At 36.5% G+C, this 25,135-nt stretch overlaps 1 protein-coding gene across 1 annotated transcript in view; it reads left to right on the top strand.

The window, feature by feature from the left end:
* The window catches only part of LOC127969319 (protein kinase C epsilon type), a 55,804-nt gene that overhangs the window by 9,664 nt on the left and 21,005 nt on the right, over positions 1-25,135 (top strand). The window contains exons 2-10 of the mRNA XM_052571181.1: positions 2,706-2,769; positions 18,268-18,433; positions 18,952-18,986; positions 19,069-19,157; positions 19,940-20,069; positions 20,152-20,294; positions 20,439-20,538; positions 21,019-21,224; positions 21,305-21,478. Of these exons, the coding sequence (XP_052427141.1) occupies positions 2,706-2,769; positions 18,268-18,433; positions 18,952-18,986; positions 19,069-19,157; positions 19,940-20,069; positions 20,152-20,294; positions 20,439-20,538; positions 21,019-21,224; positions 21,305-21,478 (1,107 nt within the window). The remainder of the gene's footprint in view (positions 1-2,705; positions 2,770-18,267; positions 18,434-18,951; positions 18,987-19,068; positions 19,158-19,939; positions 20,070-20,151; positions 20,295-20,438; positions 20,539-21,018; positions 21,225-21,304; positions 21,479-25,135) is intronic.

Genomic DNA, 25,135 nt, shown 5'->3' with positions numbered 1-25,135 from the left:
GTGGCTGAGTCCAGCCAAAAAAAAAAGCTGAGGATAGTTGATAGACCATTGCTGCGCATCGTCATGAAAGTTTATCATTTGCACGTGTTTTTAAGCCTTGCCAATTTAAACATTCCAAAAAGTTTAAGGCATTTATACACATGATGCGGAAAAACTCAACTGAGTACTTGCATGCCGTGTTCGGCGCATGCAGAGAGACTCGTCTCATGGACAGTAACACCGAACTGAGCTCTCCATCGTGTCCTCCTGCACCTGAATGGACAAACTAAATTCGCAGTTTAAACATGCAAACAGAAAAAGATGTGAAAGAGCCCAATTCAGCACTTGTGCACAGTGTTCTGTATGCACAGGGCGCATTCAGAGAGACGTGTCTCAAAGTGCTTGAACATAGAAATTGCCTCTTCTTGCCCTTGTACCACTAAATACATGGGTGTACATTCCATCTAACAGTTGGGTGGACAACAAACATAAAATTGGACACAAATAATACAGCTAAAATTTTACTTGTAAGGATATGTTTGTATACACAGAGGAAAGCCTTACTAGTAATAGTGCAGCAGGAGGCCGTGCCAAATTAGACAACCTTAAGCTGACAGAGGTCATGTCCACTGGTAGACATTATTACTATCTGTCACAGTGTTGCATGTCTGCGGTTTTCCTGTGGAATTGGGCTACTTCATCACTATTGTCACAGGGTGTTTTTTATGTCTGTGGGTTGAAGCAACCCCGATAATGTATATTTTAGCCCCCGGAGCGCGATTTTTTTTTTTTTTACCAAGGGACCCCCTCAAATCACGGTTAGTTTGGGTTAGCTTTGAGTAACAAATTGGCAGATTTTGTTATGAAAACCTGGCAACCCTTTTCTGCAAGCAGGTAATGTTATTATTGCTAACATAGCTGACTCATCGGAAAATACATTGGCATCATCTGTATTAAAGAAAAATAAATCACTTCATCCTATGTTTAGGTGAATAAAATAGCCTTGAGAGCCTTACTTACTGGAGATTCACAATTATTGACTTATTCTGATGACGTCTATCATTCTTTTCTGGACCTTGACAGTGTAACTTACTTGGCAGTCTATGGGACAGTCACAAGCCTCCCGGTTTTCATCCAAAATATTTTAAATTATGTTCCAAAGACGAACATGGGGTTAAGTGATTAATGACAAAAATGTTATTTTTGGGTGGAGTATTCCTTTAAATATATAATTCCACCATAACAAGGACACCTTAAAACTTGTGTGTGTGTGTGTGCTAATGACTATAACTGGACTGCTGTCTGCAGGCTGTCCTTGAGCCCATATGATGACAGCAGCTTTGAAAAAGAGCTTTTGGAGTCGGCGACGGCTGGACAGGTTCACAAACTCGCATACAAGATTAGCGAAGCAACCTCGCCAACATTGTTTAGCAAAGCATGATGCTGGTTTCCTGGAGAGTGTCATCAGGGAGACTAGAGCACACGGCTCCATCCTTGCACATTCACACACACACACACACACACGCAGTGGCCTTTCCTTCCTCTGCTAAATTTAGTGACAGCTGCACCTCTGAGACAAACACACTCAAGGAGGCTGCTGGTGAATGGAATCTCATGACATCACAGGAAGAGAGGGGGTGGGGGGAGGGGCCTCGTGGCTGAATAACAGACATGTCATCACCCCGTTAGCATTTCAGATGACATCATCAGCAGTTCTGCAGTCGCAGCTTTCATCTCAAAGCCACTTTTGGTTATAATTTCATCAGATGACCGCAGGTCTGATATGTTAAGTGCAGTTTGGAGAGTGCGACAGGCTTGATTTATAAAGGTGCAGCAAAACTTGATTATTTCATCAGGAGTGGAAGGGATAAATCACTTTTTTCCCCTTCCAGCTGAGAGAGCAGGTTAAACTCGGGGCAGAGCGTCAGAAATGCAACTCCCACAGCACAGACTGTGACTAAAATCGGGGATAGCAAAGTCATTTCTGATGCAGAGCGCATCAGATGAGCTTGTGCAGTTCCTCGTGTCCTAATTCCTGTCTTCAGGAAGAGGCTAAGACTGGGAGTGCTGATCTAGCACCAAGTCCGCCGTGTCCCTGATGATCTAGATCGCTGTGAAGAGAAAAATAAAACAGGCCTCCTATTTTGAGATGTTCTATGAATGCAGCTCGATATCTCTCTCTTCGACACCTCCATCCACCTCCACATATGCACCGCGGGGCCTGTGTTCTCACTCTCTCTCTGCATAATAAGATTAAGCAGTGGTTTCCTGACATTGTGGATCTGGTGCCTCTCCCAGCTCCTCTCCCCCACGCCGAGCTGATGGCGAGTGGGCGTTGAATCTCGGCTAAGCAGCGGGCCCGCGTGGGGTCTGCGTGGGTCGTTCGGGGATGTGCTGCTCTGGCAGGAAATTGTTTAAAACGGAATTATAAAACCAGAGCAGTTTCCCTGCCAACTCTCTGCCACCCTCCATCCTTAGAGACAACAAAAAGAGGCAGAGAGCAGGAAGTTAGTTAGGGGCCCGTCCCTGTAGAGGGAGATTCACAGAGGGAATCTATTACTGGGATCGTGAACTCTGACAGCAGCTGATAAACTGAAGATGATTGAGATGTTTTCGGAGTGCCTTTATAAAGTCAGTGAATCATGTGCTTCTGGATGACTTTGTCTCCCTTTTGTGCTGAGATGCTCTCCTCTGATTGGTTTCTTCTCTCTGTTTCCTCTCTATAGATCGATTTGGAGCCAGAGGGCAAAGTGTTTGTCATCATCGATCTGACGGGATCCTCCAGTGAAGGTGAGTCCACAGCAAATTAACACAAGAAACAAACTGCTACGAAGACAGCTATAGTTGGGTTGACGTCAGTTGTTATATATTTTTTTACATTCAAAAGCTTGGGGTCATTAAGATTTTTTACTAACTAATGCTTTTATTCAGCAAGAATGCAATGAATTGTTCAAAAGACGTTTACAGTATATTGTCACTAAAGATTTATATTTCAAATAAATGCAGTTATTTTTAATCTTTCTATTCAATGAAAATCGGATCTAAAATATTGCTTTTTACACAAAAATGTTAAGTAGCGTAAATGTTTTAGAATTAATAAAAAATACCACTGTACTGTATCAAATAAATGCAGCCTTATGAGCATAAGAGACTCAAAACATTAAAAAAACATAATAGTATAGGGACCAATAGTAGCTTATTAGCATGCCTATTATTAATATATTGTCTGTTTATTAGTACTTATAAAGTACATATTCTGCATGACCATATTCTACATTCCTAATCCTAACCCAAACCCTAAACTTAATATATACCTTACTAACTACCAATAAGCAGCTAATTCTGAGTTTACTGAGGCACAAATCACAGTTAATGGTTTGTAAATTGCGAGAATTGGACCTTAAAATAAAGTCTGACCAAAAAAATCTCACCAATTCCGAATGTTGGTGGCGTCCGTGTTTATGTAAACCAAATGTTCAAACATTTCATTTGTTAAACCAAATGTTATTTTTCATCTGCCATTTTAATCAGTCTAAATCTCTGAAAAATGATCAACAGAAAAACTGTCACTAAAACAAACAAAAATAAATACAAATGTAACACTGGTTTTGTGTGATCAATGACAACGGAATAGTAATGATCAGAGGACTGGGTTGTCTGTCCTGATGGTGGTTGTTTGATAGATTCATGAAATCCTCTTGGTTTTGTGATACATCATTAGTGCATTAGAAAAAGCCTGCACCAAGATTCTTGTGTGTGTGTGTGGAAAACAGCAGTGTCCATTAGGGAAATCCCACACTTTAACGCTTCTTTGTGTGTGAGTGTGTGCGCGCGCGGGGGCTGAAGCTGTTCTTTCCTGGGTGTGTGTCGAGCATATGTTCTGAGAGCCCACTCACAGACCTGAAGCTGCTGCTGGGAGATACCTGTCTTCAGTTGAGGTAAACTAATGATGCAGACTCAGCAGCAATGCCGGAATTTTGATTCAGAAATAGCTTTGTTTAATCCCCCACTCATAACTGACTGCATGCATTAGTGGAGATGATCATGACAGATAATCTTCACTGAATAACAATGAAAAATTCAGACAATAGAGACATAACTGTCTTTCTGATTTAAAGAGACCGTTTTCCCAAAAAGGAAAATTCTGTTATCATTTACTTATGCCATCAAGTGTTTTAGGAGGAGTCTTAACTTTTATAAAGATTATCTCTTTGAGTTTGAGACTTTAGTCTCTGCAACTTTAGGGATCTTATCTATTCGCGAACAGCTTGTAACACTCCAAAAAGAAAGGAAAACTTGAAATCACATCATATGACCCCTTTAAAAGTCAGGACTACAGTCACCACATGGAACATTTCCCATTTATACACTTTTAAAAATAAAGGCTCTTTATCTATGGTTCATCTATGGCTCCATGAAGAACGTTTAAGTTCATTAACTCTTCCCATTGTACAGAAGGTTCTTTACAGTGGAAAAAGGTTGATCAGATTGTTAAAAGATTTGTCAGACCGATTATCAACTGTTCACTGAAAAGGTTCTTTGTGGAACCCACAATGGTTCTTTTTTGCCATGACTGCAGAACAACCTTTTTGAAACCTTTTTAAGAGTGTATCTGTGTATGTAAGAGTGGAGTGTTCTGCTTAAGCAGTCCTTTTAAACACAAAGTTATTGTATGGTTTCATGTGGACTATATTGTCATTTTTGGATATTTACTTTTATGAAGAAAAGTATTAACAAAAAGTAATTCCGCCCAATTTGGATTGAAACAAATGTGAGTAAATGATGACCCAACATTATTTTTAGGTTTCACTAACCCTATTAAAGCATGTGTCCTTTTCATTTTACATAGTATTGGTGTTTTGACACACTAGGCTAATTCATCAATGAGCTGTGATAATAGGCCTGTAAATGTGTACGTTAACACACAACTGCAAGGGGCAACATACAACTACACTGCGCCCACACAAAGGCACATCAACATACAGTCGCAACAGACAATAAAACACACATAACAAGCACTGTGTCTACATAATAGTTGTGTTGTCTGGATGTTGCATTAATCACAGGCCTCTTTTCAGAGGTGTCAGTAAACTGAGGATGAGCTCGGCTGGAGATCACTTAATTCTAGAATCTCCATGCAAACAGTCAGTTAGTGCTAATGTGTGTCTTTGCTCTGGGCATAAATGAGAGCTCAGCATCCCTCCAGTTTATATCCAGCGGCCTACGATGTGAACATTCTCAAGAACTCCCAGTAAGCACACTTTTAGGTCATGACTAGGGTTGGGAACTGAGAACTGATTCTAATATATATATATATATATATATATATATATATATATATATATATATATATATATATATATATATATATATATATATATATATATATATATATATATATATATATATATATATATATATATATATAAATCAGCATATTAGAATGATTTCTGAATGATCATGTTACACTGAAGCCTGGAGTAATGGGTGACGAAAATTCAGCACTGCATCCCAGAAATAAATTCTATTTTACAGTATACTAAAATAGATCGCTCAACCAGTGAAGTTTTACTCTACAGAAATTGACTCTTGTAAACTGATCCATTCATCAAATCAAAAACAGACAACCAGTGAAATCCGATCACCAAGCTAATGACTCTAATGAGCCGATTCTTTTAATAAATCAAAAACAAACAGCTTGACCAGTAAAGTTGGATTCTCAAGTGTATTTTTGATTCTTTTTAGTGAATCACAGATCATTCTGAATCAGTTAATTTCTCAACCAATCTGAGTCTTATAGTTTTTATGTCTGACATGATCCAGGAATTGTTGCTATAATGTTATTGAAGTGCTTGAGACTTAAATCAGTGTATTTTGATGTGTAGTTAAAGAGACACTTTAAGAGTTAAACTGTAACAGAACATTAAGGAATGGTAATATTTAAGAGGAATCTGTTTTTTTTTAAACAATAAGAATGACAACTGTATTACTGTCCACACTAACACACAATAACCTTCTGTTTATTATTAGCATGCAGTTTCATCATTTGCCGCTTTAAATGCTTGAGCTCTTTAAAGGGGGGGGGGGGGGTGAAATGCTCGGTTTCACTCAATATCCTGTTAATCTTGAGTACCTATAGAGTAGTACTGCATCCTTCATAACTCCAAAAAGTCTTTAGTTTTATTATATTCATAAGCAGAGGTGTAGTGGTAAAAAAAGAGGTGGGTAAACTATAAATTCTGGGTGACCACATCGTGGTAATGGTAAGGTGGGCCACTGCCTACCGGTGTATGTGTATTCTGATGACATCGCTATAGGCTATCATTTGAGATTACTACCAAGGGTATCACTGGTTATTCCCTCATATAGGTCACACAATCACTATTCAATTCATACATTAATCTAAGTTCTTGTTAAAGAGACTCAAGAAGGAATAATACGTTTGAAATCTATAAAGTTTACTAAATGACAAAACAGAGAGAACAATTTTTTTTTAAAGAGGAATAGAGAGAGAGACTTATATCCAGGGGTTCCAATGCAACGCACTTGTATGCAATGATTAGGGATTTGGGATTATTTTCATAGTCGATTAATCTGTTGAATATTTTCTCAATTAATCGGTTAATTGGAATGGTCCTTAAATGTTTCGTTTTGTCCACAACTCAAAGATATTCAGTTGACTGTCACAGAGAGGGGAAGACACTAGAACATATTCACATTTAACAAGCTGGAATCAAATATTTTTTTTTTACTTTTGTCTTTCATATATTTTATCAATGACACAGACAGCTTCATTGCAGAAGGACATCCTTCTGGTCACGTGGTTCACGTGAGATGATTGACAGCTTTACAAAGTAATGATATTGCACTGATGGCATAGCTGACGCGAATTAATAAGAAGAGAGTAATCACTAGCTCTGTTAGCTGTTTTAGCTCTTCAGATCGCATAAATCAGTGTAAAATGAATAGAAATGTTATTCTGTATGACGAAATATTTTACAAACATGTCATAAAATGCTTATCTATTCAAATGTGCGCACCATTGGACTATAGCCCTGGCGGATCGTGGATATTGTATGTATACGAACACAAATAAAAACGGAGATGAGATGAATGACTGCTGTATGAGTGATGATTTCTATTCAAAATATCAAACGTTATTATTATTATTACTATTATTATTATTAATTGCCGGATATCCATTTTTGAATCTTGATGCAGTCTGTTGCGTGTGGTTCATTTTGAACGAATCTTTAATATGACTCAGGACTGTTGACCGCACATGTGCATTAAACAACATATGGGTTCTGAATCGACAGGTGAGGTCCGAGTCTTTTATTCTTCATGTCAGTCCCATAGAGACGGTAAGAGAAAAGATTAGTTCATTTTGCTGAACGAGACTCAAAGATCTGAGTCAGTAAAATGATCCGAACTTCCCACTAACTGGCAACACCGCAAGCAATTGGTCAACACTGACAAGTCGCAGCACAATATGAAACACTGCGTCTTTAACAACAAACAACTTATGAAACTAATAATGAACAATATGAAACTAAAACGACATAAGCTTCCTTTTAAATGTCATAGGATCTGTAGGCTATTTAGAGGTGGATAAACTCAATTTAGAGGTGGATAAACGCACTTTGGAGATGGGTTAACGCTATTTCCGAATTTTGGGAGGTGCGTAAACGGCGTTTACGTGCATTTAGCCTCCACTACATCCCTGTTCATAAGAGAAAAATAGTCTGTACCGATTTTTCCCGGAAAAACACGACCGGCTGGAGTCGTGACGTGTGGGCGGAGCTAAAGAATCACGAGCGCCAGAAAGCTTTTGCGTTGAGAGCGTTTGGAAGCTGTGACTTTACCGTGAGGAAAAACAAACCATGGCTAACAGTCAGATTCAGCGTATATTTATGATCCAGAATCAGATCCAGAGGCTGAAATTTAACAAGAGCAGCATCAGCAACAACATCTCTATGTGGTATGTACTGAAACTGTATATATTTGCTTAGCGGTTTTGGAAAATGAATAAGTTCCACTTTGTCGTCTTTTTTTTTTTTTTTTTTTTTTTTAAGTTGTACATGTGGAAAGTGCAGTTTTATGACACACGCTGATAGCTAAGTTAACAACACAGAGATATTTGAAGCAGTTTTACTCACCGCCTGCGGTTCCAACACACGATCGTGACCCTTTTTCGTTAGGACTGCATTATCCTTAAGAAATAAACCACGTGCAAATCCGTCGTCAAACTGGGCATTGTTTGTAAAACAAGCATCTTCGAAATGCAGGGAACAAACACAAACACTTGCACAACTCCGTTGATGCTCTGTAAAAATAAACTCCATCTACTGGTCCCTTAATGCTGTTTTTTTTTTTTTGGTAATCTGTGCAGGGTTGTCTTGCCCTGGCAACCAAAAACACACTTCTTTTGTGACTTTTCGCGATGCTCTCGCTCTGATCAGCGAATGCCTGTTCCCAGCCTCTCTCTGCTCTGCTATACGGGAGCACGCGCTCTTCCGGCAGAAGTGCCCTTAGGACCCATATAAGGAAATTCCGCTCCATCTAACGTCACACAGAGCCATACTCGAAAAAAACTTTCCGAAACTTGTGACAAACCGGAAGGAGTATTTTTGGAACAGAAATACTCCTTCAAACGTACAACTTAATTTTTGAAACTTTGTCCATGTTTAGCATGGGAATCCAACTCTTTAATAGTGTAAAAAACTAAGTATGCATGAAATAGCATTTCACCCCCCCTTTAAAGCAGGATTGATTAGCTAATTCTCATTGGCTGTCATTGTTTTTATTGTAAAAAAAAATTTGAAAATGATTCCGTGAGTAATGTGTCTCTGTGCTGTGAGTTAGTAGTTGAGGTGTGGATAGTTAATGTTGTAGGGGTACATCAAACTTAAAATTCTTAGTCGAAGCCAAAGCCAAAAAAAAAATTTAACACTGGGCCGAAGGCTGGATACAGAACATAGTTTTTCGCATTTTTCCCATATGTATTTTTCCCTTTTTTTTTTTATAAACCATTGGATAACATTAAATAGCCAAAATGTTGCTTAAAAAAATAAACAAATAAAAATCAATAACAAAACAACAATTTAGAAAATTTACTTAACACTGAATTTCTTTTTTACATTTTAGAAGACATTAAACCAATAAAGCACAGTTTAATTTAAAATCAATTATTATGAATTGTATTATATTATTATATATTAAAATATTATTATAATATTAATTATAATTAGTTATTATACTAACTCAAAAGTTAACAAAATAAAAATGTCTGGCCTTTTTTGTGGCCCCCTTCTTGCATCTTGTACTTTTTACTTACAAATAAATGCAGCCTTGCTGAGTGGAAGAGGCTTCTTTTAAAACAGTAGAAAATATTACAGATCCCAATTTGGTCTCGTGCTTTGAACCCTGGTGCCGTGAGATCATACGGCGTTGTTTGATGCAATTTGTGCATGTATTAGAAAACACAATGTTCTGCAGTTTGCTTAATTAACGCCATTTCGCAATTTCAATAATCATACAGTAACCAGCAACAACCACCCCTTCCTCTTCTCATCGATGACAAGCAATGCAGTCTCTCGCTAGTCAGTGCTTGTAATGATTTTTGCCTATTTCTCAGACATTTTTAAACCCTTCTACATTGCCGACTTGTATGCAGGATTAGTGCGTACCTCTATTTGATATTGTCATGTAATTTTTTTGCTATTTTCAGCCATAATTCTGGTTGCCAAACATTGGTGCATCCTTAGGAAGAATGGGCCTTAACGCAAATAGTTAAATTTCTTACAATTCCCATCCCAAGTCATGACCTTTTATCTTTGCTTCAATGGCGGCCATACCACCAATAGCAGGCGAGAGCAGTTTTTGGTACCTAGAAGTGGGAGAGTGTTGTCATGTTTCCACAAACAGATCCAATCAATGAGTCTTAACACACACAAGACACAGGGAAGAGCCTCTTTTTAGATATGAAGGGCAGTTGAGTTATTTTCAGTGGCACCTCAAGCTACGCAGCCCAGAATAGCTCAGGCACTGCGGAGTCCTTGCTTTCTGTAAAATTACCCACGTTCCTACCTTCCTGACCCAACGTCCCACTAGGCTCTTCTGTGAGTTAAGCCCAATTCAGAGTGCAAATTTTCATTGCTGTTTAAAGACTGATGATATCAGAGGCTTCTGAACCGAGCTGCGCTGGTCACAGATGTTTCAGTTGGATAAATGAAATATATTTCAGTCTATTCCACTGTCTGAGTGTGTTTATATATACATAAATCTTGAGATATTGAAAAGTGGGAGCAATAAAGTATCCTGGCTCCCACCAGCTTTGAGTAAATTTGTCCCTATTGCCGTTATAAGCTCACTGTTCAGATGAGAGGTGACAGACGCAGTGCTACTGTCTTCACACATCTCTGTTTATAGTGATCCTCTCATCAGCCAAATGTATTCCTCCTTCCTCAGGCTTCTGACTCATTCCACTATTCAATACATTTAACCATATTAAAGGATAACCAACACAGGTTGAAAACAGGAATAAGCAGGAAGTGTGTGTGTGTGTGTGTCTACAGAGTGAAAACGTTGTTTGTCGGGTGCAGCATGTCAGTTGTCCAGGATTTACTGTCTCAAAATAGCAGGTGGGACTGAGCCATGGATTAACAGACAGACACACATTCACACTCAAAACAATGGCGACAAGTGATGGTGTAGATGATATATATATATATATATATATATATATATATATATATATATATATATATATATATATATATATATATATATATATATATATATATATTTCTATTTTAGTATACTGTAAAATAGAATTTATTTCTGGTATGCAGTGCTGAATTTTCATCGGCCATTACCAGGCTTCAGTGTAACATGATCATTCAGAAATCATTCTAATATGCTGATTTATTATCTGTGTTTAAACTGTTGTGCTGCTTAATATTTTTTTGGTACCACTTTTTTTATTTTGAATCTTTGATTAAATAGTTAAAAATAATAGCATTTATTCAAAATAGAAATCTATTTTAACAATATGAGTCTTTACTATGACTTTTGATCCACATCAGACATCCTTGCTGAATAAGTGTCAATTTATTTGAAAAAATAAAATAATAATAATAAAAAATATACATACATATGTGTGTGTGTGTGTATGTGTATATATATATATATATATATATATATATATATATATATATATATATATATATATATATATATATATATATATATATATATATATATATATATAAAAATGTATATATATATGTGTATGTATATATATATATATATATATATATATATATATATATATATATATAGTAACACAACATGTAAATTTTGAATGAACACTGTTGTTTTTAAATGTTTTAATTATTAAAGAATCCTGAAAAATGTATCACAGGTCCCAAAAAATATCAAGCAGCGCAACTGTTTCCAACATTGATTATAAATCACCATTGAACATAAAAAAATCTTACTGACCAAACTTTTGAATGGCACTGTATCATAACTCATAAATTATTATGTGTATTCAGCAGAGTTGTATCTCAGTACATTTTCAATTTCTTGAGCATCAAACCATCATAAACCGGGTTCACATGACAGGGCTGCTGAATAATTGTTTTAAAATATATTTAAAAAGAAAATATTTATTTTAAATTGTGATAACATTTCGCAATATTACTATTTTTACTGGATTTATTTTTTGTTAAATGCATCTTTTGTGAGCATAAGAGACTTAAAGAAGTTAGTGAGTGATTGATGACCGGGGTAATCTAAATATCTAAATAAATATAGGAGAAATTACCCAAATATCCAATACTGAGCGATGTATACAATATTAACTGACTGATGAAATCTTTGATAACCGATATCCACCATATATTATTTTTTATATTAATATATTAATATATTATTATGCTGTATACTCTGTCTTAAACTCTATCTAGTCTAAGGTATTTAAAATAAAAAGAAAAGAAAACAAATTCAAGGCTGGAAATGCTTTAAAACACTTCCTGAACACACACATTACAGTAAAACACAGTCACAGCAAAGACCAAATATTGCTACAGCTGTCTCGAACGAACCCCTTTAACCCCATTCCTGTCCATCTTCTTTCTGATTGGCTGCCCCCATCCACTTCCTGTTAATCCTACACTTCAACTTTCTCCCAGGGTTCATGTGTTCACCGCTCAGTGAGTGTTAGCCTTTTGCTGCTTATCATGCAAATGTATGCAGGGCTGCTAGGAGATTTGGTATCGGCTATTTTTAGATTTTAGATTTTCTCTCTCTCTTTTCCTTAATGAGTTTCTGGATCTGAAGCCGCAGTGTGCTAAATGTTCTCTGTCTATTCCATCTTCCTCTAGGTTTTCTCTTTCTCTCGTCAGCTTCCCTAGTCCTCCCTCTTTCCTAAAATCCAAATCTGTATGTTGAGCAGGGGATCTTCTGCGGCCGTTGCGTGTGTTTGTTCAGCGGGGCGGCCAAGGCACCGAGATGGTTTAGATTGCAGGGGTTGCCATGGAAACCAGCCTGTGTGCTCACACTTATAGATGGATGGAGTGGGTGAGAGTTCTGAGAGCAGGAGAAAAGGAAAGAGAGATGCAGAAAAGGGTGAAAGAGTGGACAAGGTCAATCTGAACAATGACATTGCCGTTGTGAATAGTGTTCGGGTTAGTTAGCCATAGCCTCATGCAGATCTTTAGCATTTAAATCTGGCATTATGAAAACACACTGATTTGAAGTATTATGTGTGATAATATCTGTATTCTCAATATTGGTGTTGGAGCTCTTAAAGATTCTTAACGTATTTCCCCTCATGCGATTAAGGACCCTCAAAGAAATAATCTGCACTCGTTTTGTAATTTAGAAAGCAAGAGCGATTGAGAGTCATGTGACAGATGGCTAGTTAGATAACATCTCAGATCACTACGCTACTGTGGCTCCATAACACGACTGTGATATCACCTGCCAAGCTTGGCAGAGACATGACGGCTTGACAACATGCTTGTGACTCAACTACGTGACATGGACTCCTTTCTTTCTTTCTTTCTTTGAAAGTAACTGTTCAAAAGTTTAGGGTTGGTAGGATTTTCTTACAATCGGATGAATTATTATATTACAAAAATATTTTACAATATATTTATTTTTTGCTTTTTGATATACTTTTAAATGTAATTTATTCCTATGAAGGCAAAGCTGATTTTTTTTTAGCAGTCTTTACTCCAATCTTTATAAATCATTCCTATACGCTGATTTGGGAGATTTTTTTTTATTTATTTTTTACTATTATTATCATTATTTTCAACCGTTCATTCAGCTAAATTATGTATTATATTTGTAAATATAGTTCTTTGTTTAATAGACAGCTTAAAAGGACATTTCTTATGTGAAACCGAGATTTTATTACATTATAAATGTCTTCCACTTCAGATCAATTTAATGCATCTTTACTGTATAAAAAAAAACATTTGATCTGTAGTGTGTACTGTACTGCTTATTTAATTTGATAATGTGATGATTGTGTGTGTTGCAGTTAATAGGTCATGAGAATTACACATGACTTAAGTTCGACGCATTTGTAAGTGTATTTTGCCGTCTGTTTCCACAGGCTACGCTTTTCACACAGCAGGAGAGTAGCTGCGCATACAGTTGCAGCACTGAGCCTATTTGAGCTGTCTGTTGTGCACTGAACTAAACAGAAACAATTGAAAATAGACTTAACCTATTTATGGGTTAAACAATTTATTTTTTCTATATATATTTCATGAAGCAACATAAAGTACTGGAGCAAAATAGTCACACTTTATGGAAGATTATATGCACAAGCACAAACAGTGCTTTCTCTTCACTTAATCCAGATGTCCAGATGAGTTCATAACATGTTATAGCTTTTGCAATTTTTGCTGATTAATTACATATATACGTAATTTGTTTAATGCAAATTAGATTTCACAACAATTAATTTGTAATAACTCTGAATGGCCAAGATCTCACTTTTTGTATAGAAACATTTTTCCCTCAGAAATCTATATTTGCAAATGAAAAGGAACACATTGAATTAAGCATGTAGTTTTGAAGTACAATTATTATTATTATTGTTTTTACAGTGTATGATTTAAGGCAGTTATTAGTGCATGTTACCTAATAGCCGTCCTAAATAGCTTGAATCTCTAACAGTCCTGTTGAAAAGACCAGCATACGTTGCATTTTGGATGCTGGTATTAACCAGCAAATTTATCTTGGTTTCAACAAAAAAGACCCAATTTTAAGAGGCTTCGGTGGTCCACCAGCTAGGCTCCAAACCATCACGAACCAGATTGTGCCAACATGTCCATCCAACATCTCCATCTCTAAACTATTAAACTTTACCTGGGTTGATGAAGTTGAAGGTTCTGTGGCTCATCTGTCACTCACTGCTCAATCTGAAGTTATGGAACCGACTGTCATTGAGTTCTAAGCTGATCTGCAATCTCTCTCTATCCCTCTCTTTTTCTGATTGATGCCATTTTAATTGGTCCCATGCTATGCTCTGGCTGGATTGGAGAGTGCTTATGGGTGGCGTGTCTGGGGCTGAAGTTGCATTGGTGTGGGTGGAGGCTGCCCCGAGCTCCTCTTGGCTGTCTGACTGTGGGCGAACACAGCTATTCGTCTCAAACTCTCATCAGCTCAGCCTTCCATAAGCCAATCAGGAGAACAGTGGATGAAATATACACAAAAAAAGAACAACTGTGAGAGGCGTAGAAGGATGAGTATGTGCGTATAGAAGGGAGTGACCGTGGTTTGGTGAAGCGCATATGCAGTCATCCCTGATCACCATAGACACAGTCACTAGGGAACGTGTTCATGCATTCTCACCTGCTGCATGTCAACAGACTTGAATGAGATAGATAATGATTGTAAAGGTGTGAGTATGTGTACTGTACTCCTTTCCTTTTTTCTTTCTATCTTTCTTAATATTTCTTCATATTCTTTCTTTCTTTTTCTTTCTTTCTTTCTTTCTTTACATTCAGCAATTATTGTAAACAGACTGTCAGCAATTACTGAATAGGGCAAGTGTAATTATAATGATTATCAATTAAATACATTTTCATTAGTGCTGACAAATGATTAATCGCAATAAATTACATCCAAAATAAAAGTTTGTGTACATAATATACTGTATGTGTGTTCTGTGTATATTTATTATGTTTATATAAATACCTACACATTCGGTATATGTTTTGATAATATTGTAAATGTATATATTTCTGTTCATACAATTTATATCATAAAAATGTTTTATAGAGTTTATATATGACCATATTTTTCTTAAATATATACCATACATGCATATGTGTGTACTTATATATACATAATAAATATACAGAGTACATACTTGTATATTATGTAAACAAGAACTTTTATCTTGGAAGCGACCTATCATTTTACAGCACTAATTATCATTTATATTTTCTGTTTTAATTTTAATCCTAGTTTTTTTAGTAATTTAATGTGTTTTCGTCATTTTTATCATCATATTTAGTCTTTTATTAGTTCTTAGAAGTACTTCAACTGATTTTTATTTCTGCTTTATTTTTAATCATTTTAGTTGTTCAATTTAAAGGGATAGTTCACCCAAAAATGAAAATTCTTTCATTAATTTTTTATCCTTGTGTCATTCCAAACCCGTATGACATTTATTCATCTTTGGAACACAAATTAAGAATCTGAAAAAGATTAAATAAACCGAAAAACAAACTAGATCCAGCAATCTAAATACAGGGTTTAGCCAGAGTGGACAGCATACACAAGCAGCAACGAGGCTTCAATGTGTCACACTGCCTTAAAACTCTTATGTCAATATGTTTGTAACTTTCAAAACTCAAATTTTTCCACACTGGAAATTCCCGAAAAGAACATATGTGTTCCACAAAAACACATAGGCAGAAACATCGTACAGGAGAAACAGAGTTTAAGTTAGCATATTGCTAAGCTAACAACATGATGCTTTAATAAGTAAAGACTGTAATATTGAATAAATAGTTCATTTGGTTAGAATATTCAACTATAAAACAAGAAAATAGGTTAAAATAGTTGAATCTGTTACTTTGTCTACAATTTTGGCTGAACTTTTACCACAGAGCTTGTCGCTGTCTATTTTAGGTTTGCGTTCTCTGTGAAAGATACTTTGCGCGCGATGATGTCTTACCTCACTTTACTGACTGTATGTTGGGTCTATGATGCCTTAAAGTGCGGTCTAGTTTGTCAGCACACTAGATTTTGAAACAAAGCTATCGATTTCCCCCCTGCCTCATGTTCATTTCAAAATAAATATGGCGACTTGGTCTTACCAGATCTATAAAATGAATGCAAATAGTATGAACTCCACTGGTATCATGTCTTCCCCTGTCAGTGTGTTTATGTGTGGTACTCTAAGATGAACTGTGCTGTGCTTGGAGGTATAGGTGTTCTGGTTAAGCCCTGCTTTTTGAGCAGATGGATCATGTATTATGTAAGCACATCTATCCTACTAATGGCCCTTTTAGCTGCCGTGCTGTTCTCCTGAGCAGCTGCCCGCTCCAGAAGACCGTACGCTCTGATATCAGACAACACACGCACACACACAACTTGCCCCATGAGCACCCTGACATGAGACAGAACGCAGATATACACACACGCACACACACTCAACAAACGTCCCTCAGGAACCTTGCAATGGTAATTGTACAGAGTCTAGTGGCTCTATGGGGGCTGCGTGCTGCCCCGCGGGGATTCGTAGCTGTAATCACACCTCTGCAGCAGCTCCCTTTACAGACAGCATTAAAATAACGCAGCCCACACATACGCTGCTGTACTGAAAGACATGAAGTGTTGGAGGAGTTGGATGGCAAGTTTACTGGAACAAAACCAGAGGGAGAAAGTTGTTAGACTCTCTACTCTCCTCCAAGGAAACCTCTCTCTCATTCCCCCACATTACAAAGTAAAATTAAAAACCAAATATGGTGATTCATACTCCAAATTTGTGCTCTGCATTTAACCCATCCAAAGTGCACACACACAGCAGTGAACACACACTAGTGGGCAGAAATTTATGCTGCGGCACCCAGGGATCAGTTGGTGGTTTAGTGCCTTGTTCAAGGGCACCTCAGTCGTTGTATTGCTAGCCCGAGACTCAAACCCACAACCTTAGGGTTAGGAGTCAAACTCTCTTACCACTAGGCCACGGCTTCCCCAACATTAACCACCCTGGATTAGAACCCACAACCTCAGATGTTCTGAACCAGCAGCTTAACAGAGTGCACCATTAAGTCAATGCCACAACATACATAGTGATGTGAATGCAATTTCACAGTTAACTGTGTGATGAAGGCACACTGTCCCCCCTAAAGGCATCACCTGACTGCTGGAATGCATGGAGCCATGACGGTGGGTCACATGGTTGATCAGGTGGTCCTTGGCCGCCAGTTTCTCTCATGATCAACACACAAATACACAATTACTGCAGCCCTCAAAGGGGGAACGTGAGGGGAAAAGTTTCTTGAGAATCAATGAAGTGTTTGTTCACTGTCTCTGCTGGCTGGGTTGACGTTAGATCATGAGGCTTCTTGAGGAACAACCAGCTGTTTGGAGTTTGGTGACTGACCAGTTCTACTGTACCAGAGTGTGTTGATGTGTGTTCACTTTAGAAAGTGTTTGTATTTTAGTTATTTTTAGTCAATACTGTAAATGAGAAGTGCAAAAAGAATGATTGTTTTCAAACAGCTCCAACATGCCACCTCGCCTCGCCTTGCCCCAAACTCAAACCATTGTTTAAACTGATGTTATGTCAAGCTGGTGAAATACCAAAAATAGCATAGACAGCGATGATTTGTTGTTAAGTAACATTTCTTCTTATTATCAATGTTTAAAACTATTTTGCTGCTTAATATTGCTTAATGCTTCTATAATGCACAATGATATTTTGCCATATATTTATCAGGGTTTTTTGATTTATAGGGAAAAAAGCACTTCTTGATGACATTTATCTTGAATTTTTTTTAAATGTTTTTTTTATAAACGTACTGACACCAAACTTTTAACTTTATCCATAGGCAACATACAAACTGACTAATATTCTAATAAAAAATAAATACAAAGATATAAATAAATACATTGACACAATACATGCATATATACATACATGCATACATGTATAAATAAATAGTTTTATTTAAAATATATGCAAATTGAATATTTGATGTAGTAACTTTCAACTATCTTATTTTTCCATGTCATTTTACTTGGCAGCTGCATCATCCAATGAAAATGAGGAGAGAGTGTTTCGCGAGCGGATGCGTCCACGCAAACGTCAGGGAGCTGTCCGGAGGCGCGTCCATCAGGTCAACGGTCACAAGTTCATGGCCACCTACCTGAGACAGCCCACCTACTGCTCCCACTGCAGAGATTTCATCTGGTAGGACCTCAGCGCCCCTCGCCTGTCACCCTTTATCTCATTCACTACAGCTACGTCTATCCTTGACTACCTTTATTATAAGATCCCTTTCAGAAATCTAAAAGCTTTTATGTAATTTTCCAAGATGATGCGTAATGACACCTGATGCTTATCACAAGCAACCCTTTACTGCTTATTTCCAACAAATGAGTTTTTTTTAATGAATATTAATATTGAAAGCAAATTAGATAGACTGTGTGCTTATGTGGAGGAGGGCCTAAAGGGATGCATTCATATATTAGACAGATGTTTATTTTTATCTCTGGAAACAGTTCCTCCCTGTAGAGTAAGGTCTAACTATTTGCATACCTGTTGAATAGTGCATCTGTGTGGCTCCACACAATGCTGCTTGTTGCTGCTGACACAATTAGCTATAGATGCAGTGTCTGTGTTGTAACACAACCTCTGCTGGTCAGAAACAGAATTGCACAACATTACTGTATGCTGTCTAACACATTTATTTCTCTCTGTTTCTGCAGGGGTGTATTGGGGAAGCAGGGGTATCAGTGTCAGGGTGAGTAAGACTCTTCGCTTATATACATTGACAATAAAATCAATTATAATCTTTCCTCATTTGATAATCCTATCTCTTTCAGTGTGTACCTGTGTGGTCCATAAGAGATGCCATGAGCTCATTATAACAAAATGCGCTGGCTTGAAGAAACAGGAAGACACTCCTGAAGAGGTCAGTTCTACTTTCTTGCTCTCTCATGCTATGTTTGAGTTTGCATGATTGTTTTGTTTTCTGAAGTATGCATACTACACATTATGAGCTAATACGTTTGCCAGTATGTTCACAATTATCACAACAGAAAATAATGTGAGGAATACGGATTCCCAGAACACGATGCACTTATCTTGACCTTCTTTTTACATAAACATAAAATAACATAATGAGATAATGTGACATAATTTTGTCAATGTACTGTAGAAAGATCATGAGGACTTTTTAAAATGTTAAATATTGATGCATAATGTGTAACGAGACACAATAAAAATTTAAGTAGTGTACTGTACAGTGTATACTGTTTTGTTCTTTCAGTGCTAGTATTCTAACAATAGCCCATGCAGTGATATTTTAATAGTATATATATATATATATATATATATATATATATATATATATATATATATATATATATATATATATACCTTTTTTATATTCCAGTTTCAGTAATTGTTGTACTTTGACTTAAACTTATTTTATTTCAGTTATTTGCCAAGGCAACATTTTTTTTATTAATTTACCTTGAATTTTTTCGGTTTTAGTTTTTCCCATCTAATATTTATTTTCAGCTTTATTTAAATGAAATCATAAACAAATCATTTAGTTAACTAATAATGAAGGCAGATTTTCCACTGTTTAAGTTAACAACACTGAGCCTCATGTGCCTAAAACTACTAAAACCTCCTCGGGATCAGTTGGATTGTGGGTACTGTGGCATGAATGATGTTTTGTTATTACAGGTTGGCTCCCAGCGCTTCAGTGTAAACATTCCACACATGTTCAGCATTCATAATTACAAAGTCCCTACCTTCTGCGACCACTGCGGCTCCTTACTTTGGGGACTGATGCGGCAAGGCCTGCAGTGCAAAGGTAAGTGTTGTGAAAAATCATTTTGTTCAAGAATCTAACGTCATTGCCTTGTATTCATTTCCATCTTCTCGCCTGTTTTCAGCCTGTAAAATGAATGTCCATCGGCGCTGTGAAAGTAATGTAGCTCCTAGCTGTGGTGTCGATGCCAGAAAAATTGCTAAAGTGCTCTCTGATCTTGGGGTGACGCCAGATAAGATCTCCAACAGCACCCAGCGCAGGAAAAAGGTGAGCGGTCGAAATATCTGAGGAATGTGAGGAGGCCAGATTGGACCATGGGTTGATGCAGTGATGTGATGTAAAGGATTAGATGAGAAAGGCATTCAAATATTAAAAACATAGGTAATGATATTAAAAATGGTCTCTCTTTAGTTGACTCCAGGGCAGGACCCTCAGCAACCCATAACAGAAGCGCCCTCATCAGAGGAATCTGACCGATGCAAATCAGCTCCTACTTCACCTTGCGAGCAGGGTACAAAGTTACACACACTCTCACACACTCTGCAGTCTTATTCTTTCATTACTACATATTCATCATTTATTTGCACACTTAATGGGATAGTTAATCCAAAAAGGAATATGCTGTCATTTATTGTAAATCTGTATGTTTTTTTTTTTTTTTTTGCGTGGAACGTAAAAGGAGAAATTTTGAAGAATGTGCTAAATGCTCTTTCAATTCGAATTTCAATTATTTTCTTGTTACAATGAATAGCGCTTCAAAAGTGATTTAAAAGCACAGTAAAAATTAGATTTTGTGTGAGAAACCGCTTGGACCATCTTTATAATTTTATGCAGTATCATTATTTCAGTCGAATTGAATTTCTCCTTTTGTGTTTTATGGAAGAAAGAAAGGAACCCGTACAGGTTTAGAGTTTGAGTAAATCATGGCAGAATTATTATTTTTGAAATAATAATTCCTTTAAGTCTAATATTTATGTTTGTCTATTCATAGCGGAGCTTGCAGAACAGGAGAACTTCCGCAAGGCCCTTTCATTCGGCCAGGAGCACAAGTCTTCCTCCTCTTCCGCAGGCAGCGGCGTTCAGAGCACAGCGACCGAGGGCCGGGAGAATGGAGATGTAAAGACTGTCCAGACGAAGAGGATGAGTCTCACTGACTTCTCATTCATCAAAGTGCTGGGCAAAGGCAGCTTTGGCAAGGTGAGTGTTTTTCACAAATCACTACTTTTCAGATTTGGTTTATGAATCAACATCTTCACTTTGCCCTTTCTGTGCTGTAGGTGATGCTGGCAGAGCTGAAAGACACAGATGAGGTTTACGCTGTCAAAGTGTTGAAGAAAGACGTCATCCTTCAAGATGATGATGTGGACTGCACTTTGACAGAGAAACGCATTCTAGCCCTCGCTAGAAAACATCCCTATCTAACCCAGCTATTCTGCTGCTTCCAGACCAAGGTAAAACAGTCACTAAACCCAGATCTGATTTCTCACTAATCCAGACTCAAGATTAAACACTTGAGATCTACCTTCATAACGTTCCAAATGCAGTATTCATTTCTTTCTACCCATGAAATAAGTGAGATTTTAGACATTTTAGAGTTATGTTGGCCATAGCATAAAAGTGGATGAATTTAAACTGTCAAGTTCCAAAATAGAACTTCATGCATTGATTCATAGCTCTATGCAATAATTCATAGTTCATCCAACTTTATTCCTCATTCCTAGTCTTCTGAAGCTATACAATAACCGTATATTTGTAAATTAACCAAAAAAGTATTTAAAGTATTATTAAAAATATTGCAGTCTACAATAAAGTTTAGTTAATGCATTAGATATCACAAACTAACAAGAAATTGGTTTATTTTACAAGGCTACTGTTTATTTCTATAGACACCACCATTCAGGAGTTAAGATTTATAATATTTTTGATTACTCACTTAGGCTGTATTTATTTTATCACAAATACAGTAAAAACTAAAATAATTTAAAATGTTTAAAATGTAAATATACTACTATTTGTTTTTCTTATGATGGTTGATCGTCAGGAGCTAATAATTCAGTCTTCAGTAGTACTTCAGAAATCATTGTGATGTGCTGATTGGGTCTTTTAGAAATATTTCTCATTATTATCAATATTGGAAATTGTTTTTGTTGCTTATTATTATGTGTAAATCATTTTACATTTTTGTCCGGATTCATTGATAAATAGAAAATTCTAAAGAAACAGAATTTACTTGAAATATAAATATTTTGTGACAATTTAAATGTTTGTCAAAGTATGAAGTATCCTTGCTAAATAAATGTATTCAGTTCTTAAAAATAAATAAATAAAACTGTCCCAATTCAAAACTTTTGAACTGTAGTGTATGATAATGAAGTTTTAACATTCGAAGCTCATTGCACTGAATGCATTAACTAATGTTCGCAAATCGAAACTTGTAAAGTTTTATGGAAATATCACGTACAAATCTCAATGTTTTCTCATAATCCAGCAGATGGCAGAGCAACACATTATGACTTTATCAGGATTTCACTGCTAGTACCAGACTTTGTCCAGCTGGTGGCAGTGTGGCCTCTTTCTGATGGCTAATGTGTGTTTAGAGCATGTATTGTAATGTGGTTTTAAGGTGACAGTCTGTTGAGTTGTTTGAAACGGATTAAAATACAGAGAGGTCAGTTGAGGTTATGAAACCTTTAGCACTTTAAAGTGGTTTAGGATCCTACAAAGTGCCTGTTTTTATTTTCCAAGTTAAAAAATGACACCAGCGTGTGAATTAAAAATTGCTGAAATGTGTCCAGTAAGTTAACTTCTTTGAATTTCTTTTAATCACATAAACTGCACACAACTGTATTTACGGTTAGGGAAGGTGAGTTAAAGTGGTACTCGTTCTGTCAATGAATTGTGCTCATTAAAGACTCTGACATCCTTTTCACCCACGCTTTTATCACTCTCATCTTCTGTCTCTTTTCCCCGTACTTCTCTATTTTGCACTTTCACTTCTTTCCGTCTCTTGTTCAGCTTCCCCTCCCATGCCCCAGTTACACTCACAGTGATATCTAGTGTCCTCATTTCTCTTTTTACCGCCCCCTCTTTCTCTCTCCTCTCATTCTCATTTGCCCACATCTGAGAACGCACACACACACACACACACAAAAAAAGAGTACAATACAAGAGAGGCAAAAACGAAGGGTTGGAGGCAGTAGCACTGCGGGAAAGGGGCAGAAAGAAGAAGGAAGATGTGATTTGGGGTGAAAGAGTTGTGTACTCTTTTTGAACTGCTGCCTCTGGTTTTAATCAGCTTTGGGATCGCAGCCATATTCTTATCAACTGTAATTACGCTGCAGAAATGTAAATAACATTACACAACTGTTTCTGATGAGGCCTGTTGGGACTGCGGGCATGCATGCTTCTGCAGATAGAAAATAGCCAAAAGAAGGGGCCATATAGAAGGACCATGAGGAGGATTATGGAACATGTGAAGTCTGAATGATTGCCTGGTAAAAAGAGAGAGGCAGAAAGAAGGAGGGAGGGTTAGCTCATGCTGGAGCAATTCACTGGGACTTTAAAACGACAGATAAACAAAGTACTCGTTCATCCAAAAATGAAAGCTCTGGCATCGTCTACTCGCCCTCATGTCACTTGTTATGATTATGAAATGTGTTTTATGTAATAATGAGTAATATATAATATGAAAACTTTATCTTAAGTTTCAACAACAAATAAAGAATTCTAGCGTAATTTAAATAATTAATTAACTAAATAATAACTCATATTATTATATTATTATTATATTATAATATTATATATATATATATATATATAATTATTGTATTAAAAACGTTAATTATAACCTATATTATAAACGTAAAGATATAACCTACTATATTATTAGTAATATAATAATTTAACCATTAAATTCTGATAAAAATAAGGAATTAAAAACTGTTTGTTTATTAATAAATGTAAATTATGACATTATTATATTATATTATATTATATTATATTATATTATATTATATTATATTATATTATATTATATTAGCGCTGTTATTGTTTAAAAATTACTATATGCCTGGCTTAAAATTTACCAAAAATCAGACACATCATTATTAGCATCAGCAATAATCAAAATATGAAAAAAGTTTATTATTTAATTATCATTTATTCAACTTATTAATATATGTTCAATTATTGAATGTAACCAACCTTCCAACCTATTTTGGGTTCATTTTAAGCAAGAAAGTGTAGGAGGTCTTGGATATGACATGATATGTCTGAAATCTAACAGAAAGTGAGTGAAGTCAAGTGAAGGCAAGTAACCTTTATTTCTATAGTGCTTTATACGATACAGCTAGTTTTTATTTAGTTTATTTTATTAAAGATGAATTCAAGTAGCACCGAAAGAGATGAGTTTTCAGCTGTCGCTTGAAAATTGTCAGGGATTCACCATTCCTTATAGGGGTGGGAAGATCATTCCACCAGCCGGGAATGGTGAACGAGAATGTTCTGGAAAGTGATTTTGAGTCTCTCTTAGGCTTTGCTTACTAATGGATCTCAGACTTCTGGAGGAGATGTAGATTTGAAGTAGTGAGTGGAAGTAGGCGGGGACTGAGCCTGTGGCTGTTCTGTATGCAAGCATCAGTGTCTTGAACTTGATGCGAGCTGCAGCCGGTAGATAACTTCCCAACACTCAGAGGGAATGTACAGCTACAGGCGTGTAAGAATAATTATTTGAGTGGGCAGAGAAATGGTGGTTTGTCACAATTATAGACAGTGTGCTAGACATGAGTGTGTTCTTCACTCCCAGCTGAGAACAGACACAGATAAAGTCATTATCACAGTTTACTTCTCACATTTCTAACACTGTAGCAACCCAGAAGCCCTTGGATGCCCCTTCCCTTCGCTACTGTAAAGTGATCTAGACTCTAGACTCAGTGAACCTGTGGCATGATGTTTTACTGTTCAATGCATTTGCACATAATTACTGAGATCAACAAAGGCTCAAGATCTAGACTGGATCACATTCATTTTCTTTGAGATCTCTTGCACTCATTCTTTATTTCTTTAAAATCTCATTTGTCTTTATTAGAGTGAAATAAGATATGCAGATC

The sequence above is a fragment of the Carassius gibelio genome, chromosome B12 (genome assembly GCF_023724105.1).
Source record: "Carassius gibelio isolate Cgi1373 ecotype wild population from Czech Republic chromosome B12, carGib1.2-hapl.c, whole genome shotgun sequence".
NCBI lineage: Eukaryota > Metazoa > Chordata > Actinopteri > Cypriniformes > Cyprinidae > Carassius > Carassius gibelio.
The sequence above is the reverse complement of the archived record's forward strand: the minus strand, read 5'-3'. Positions and strand labels throughout refer to the sequence as shown.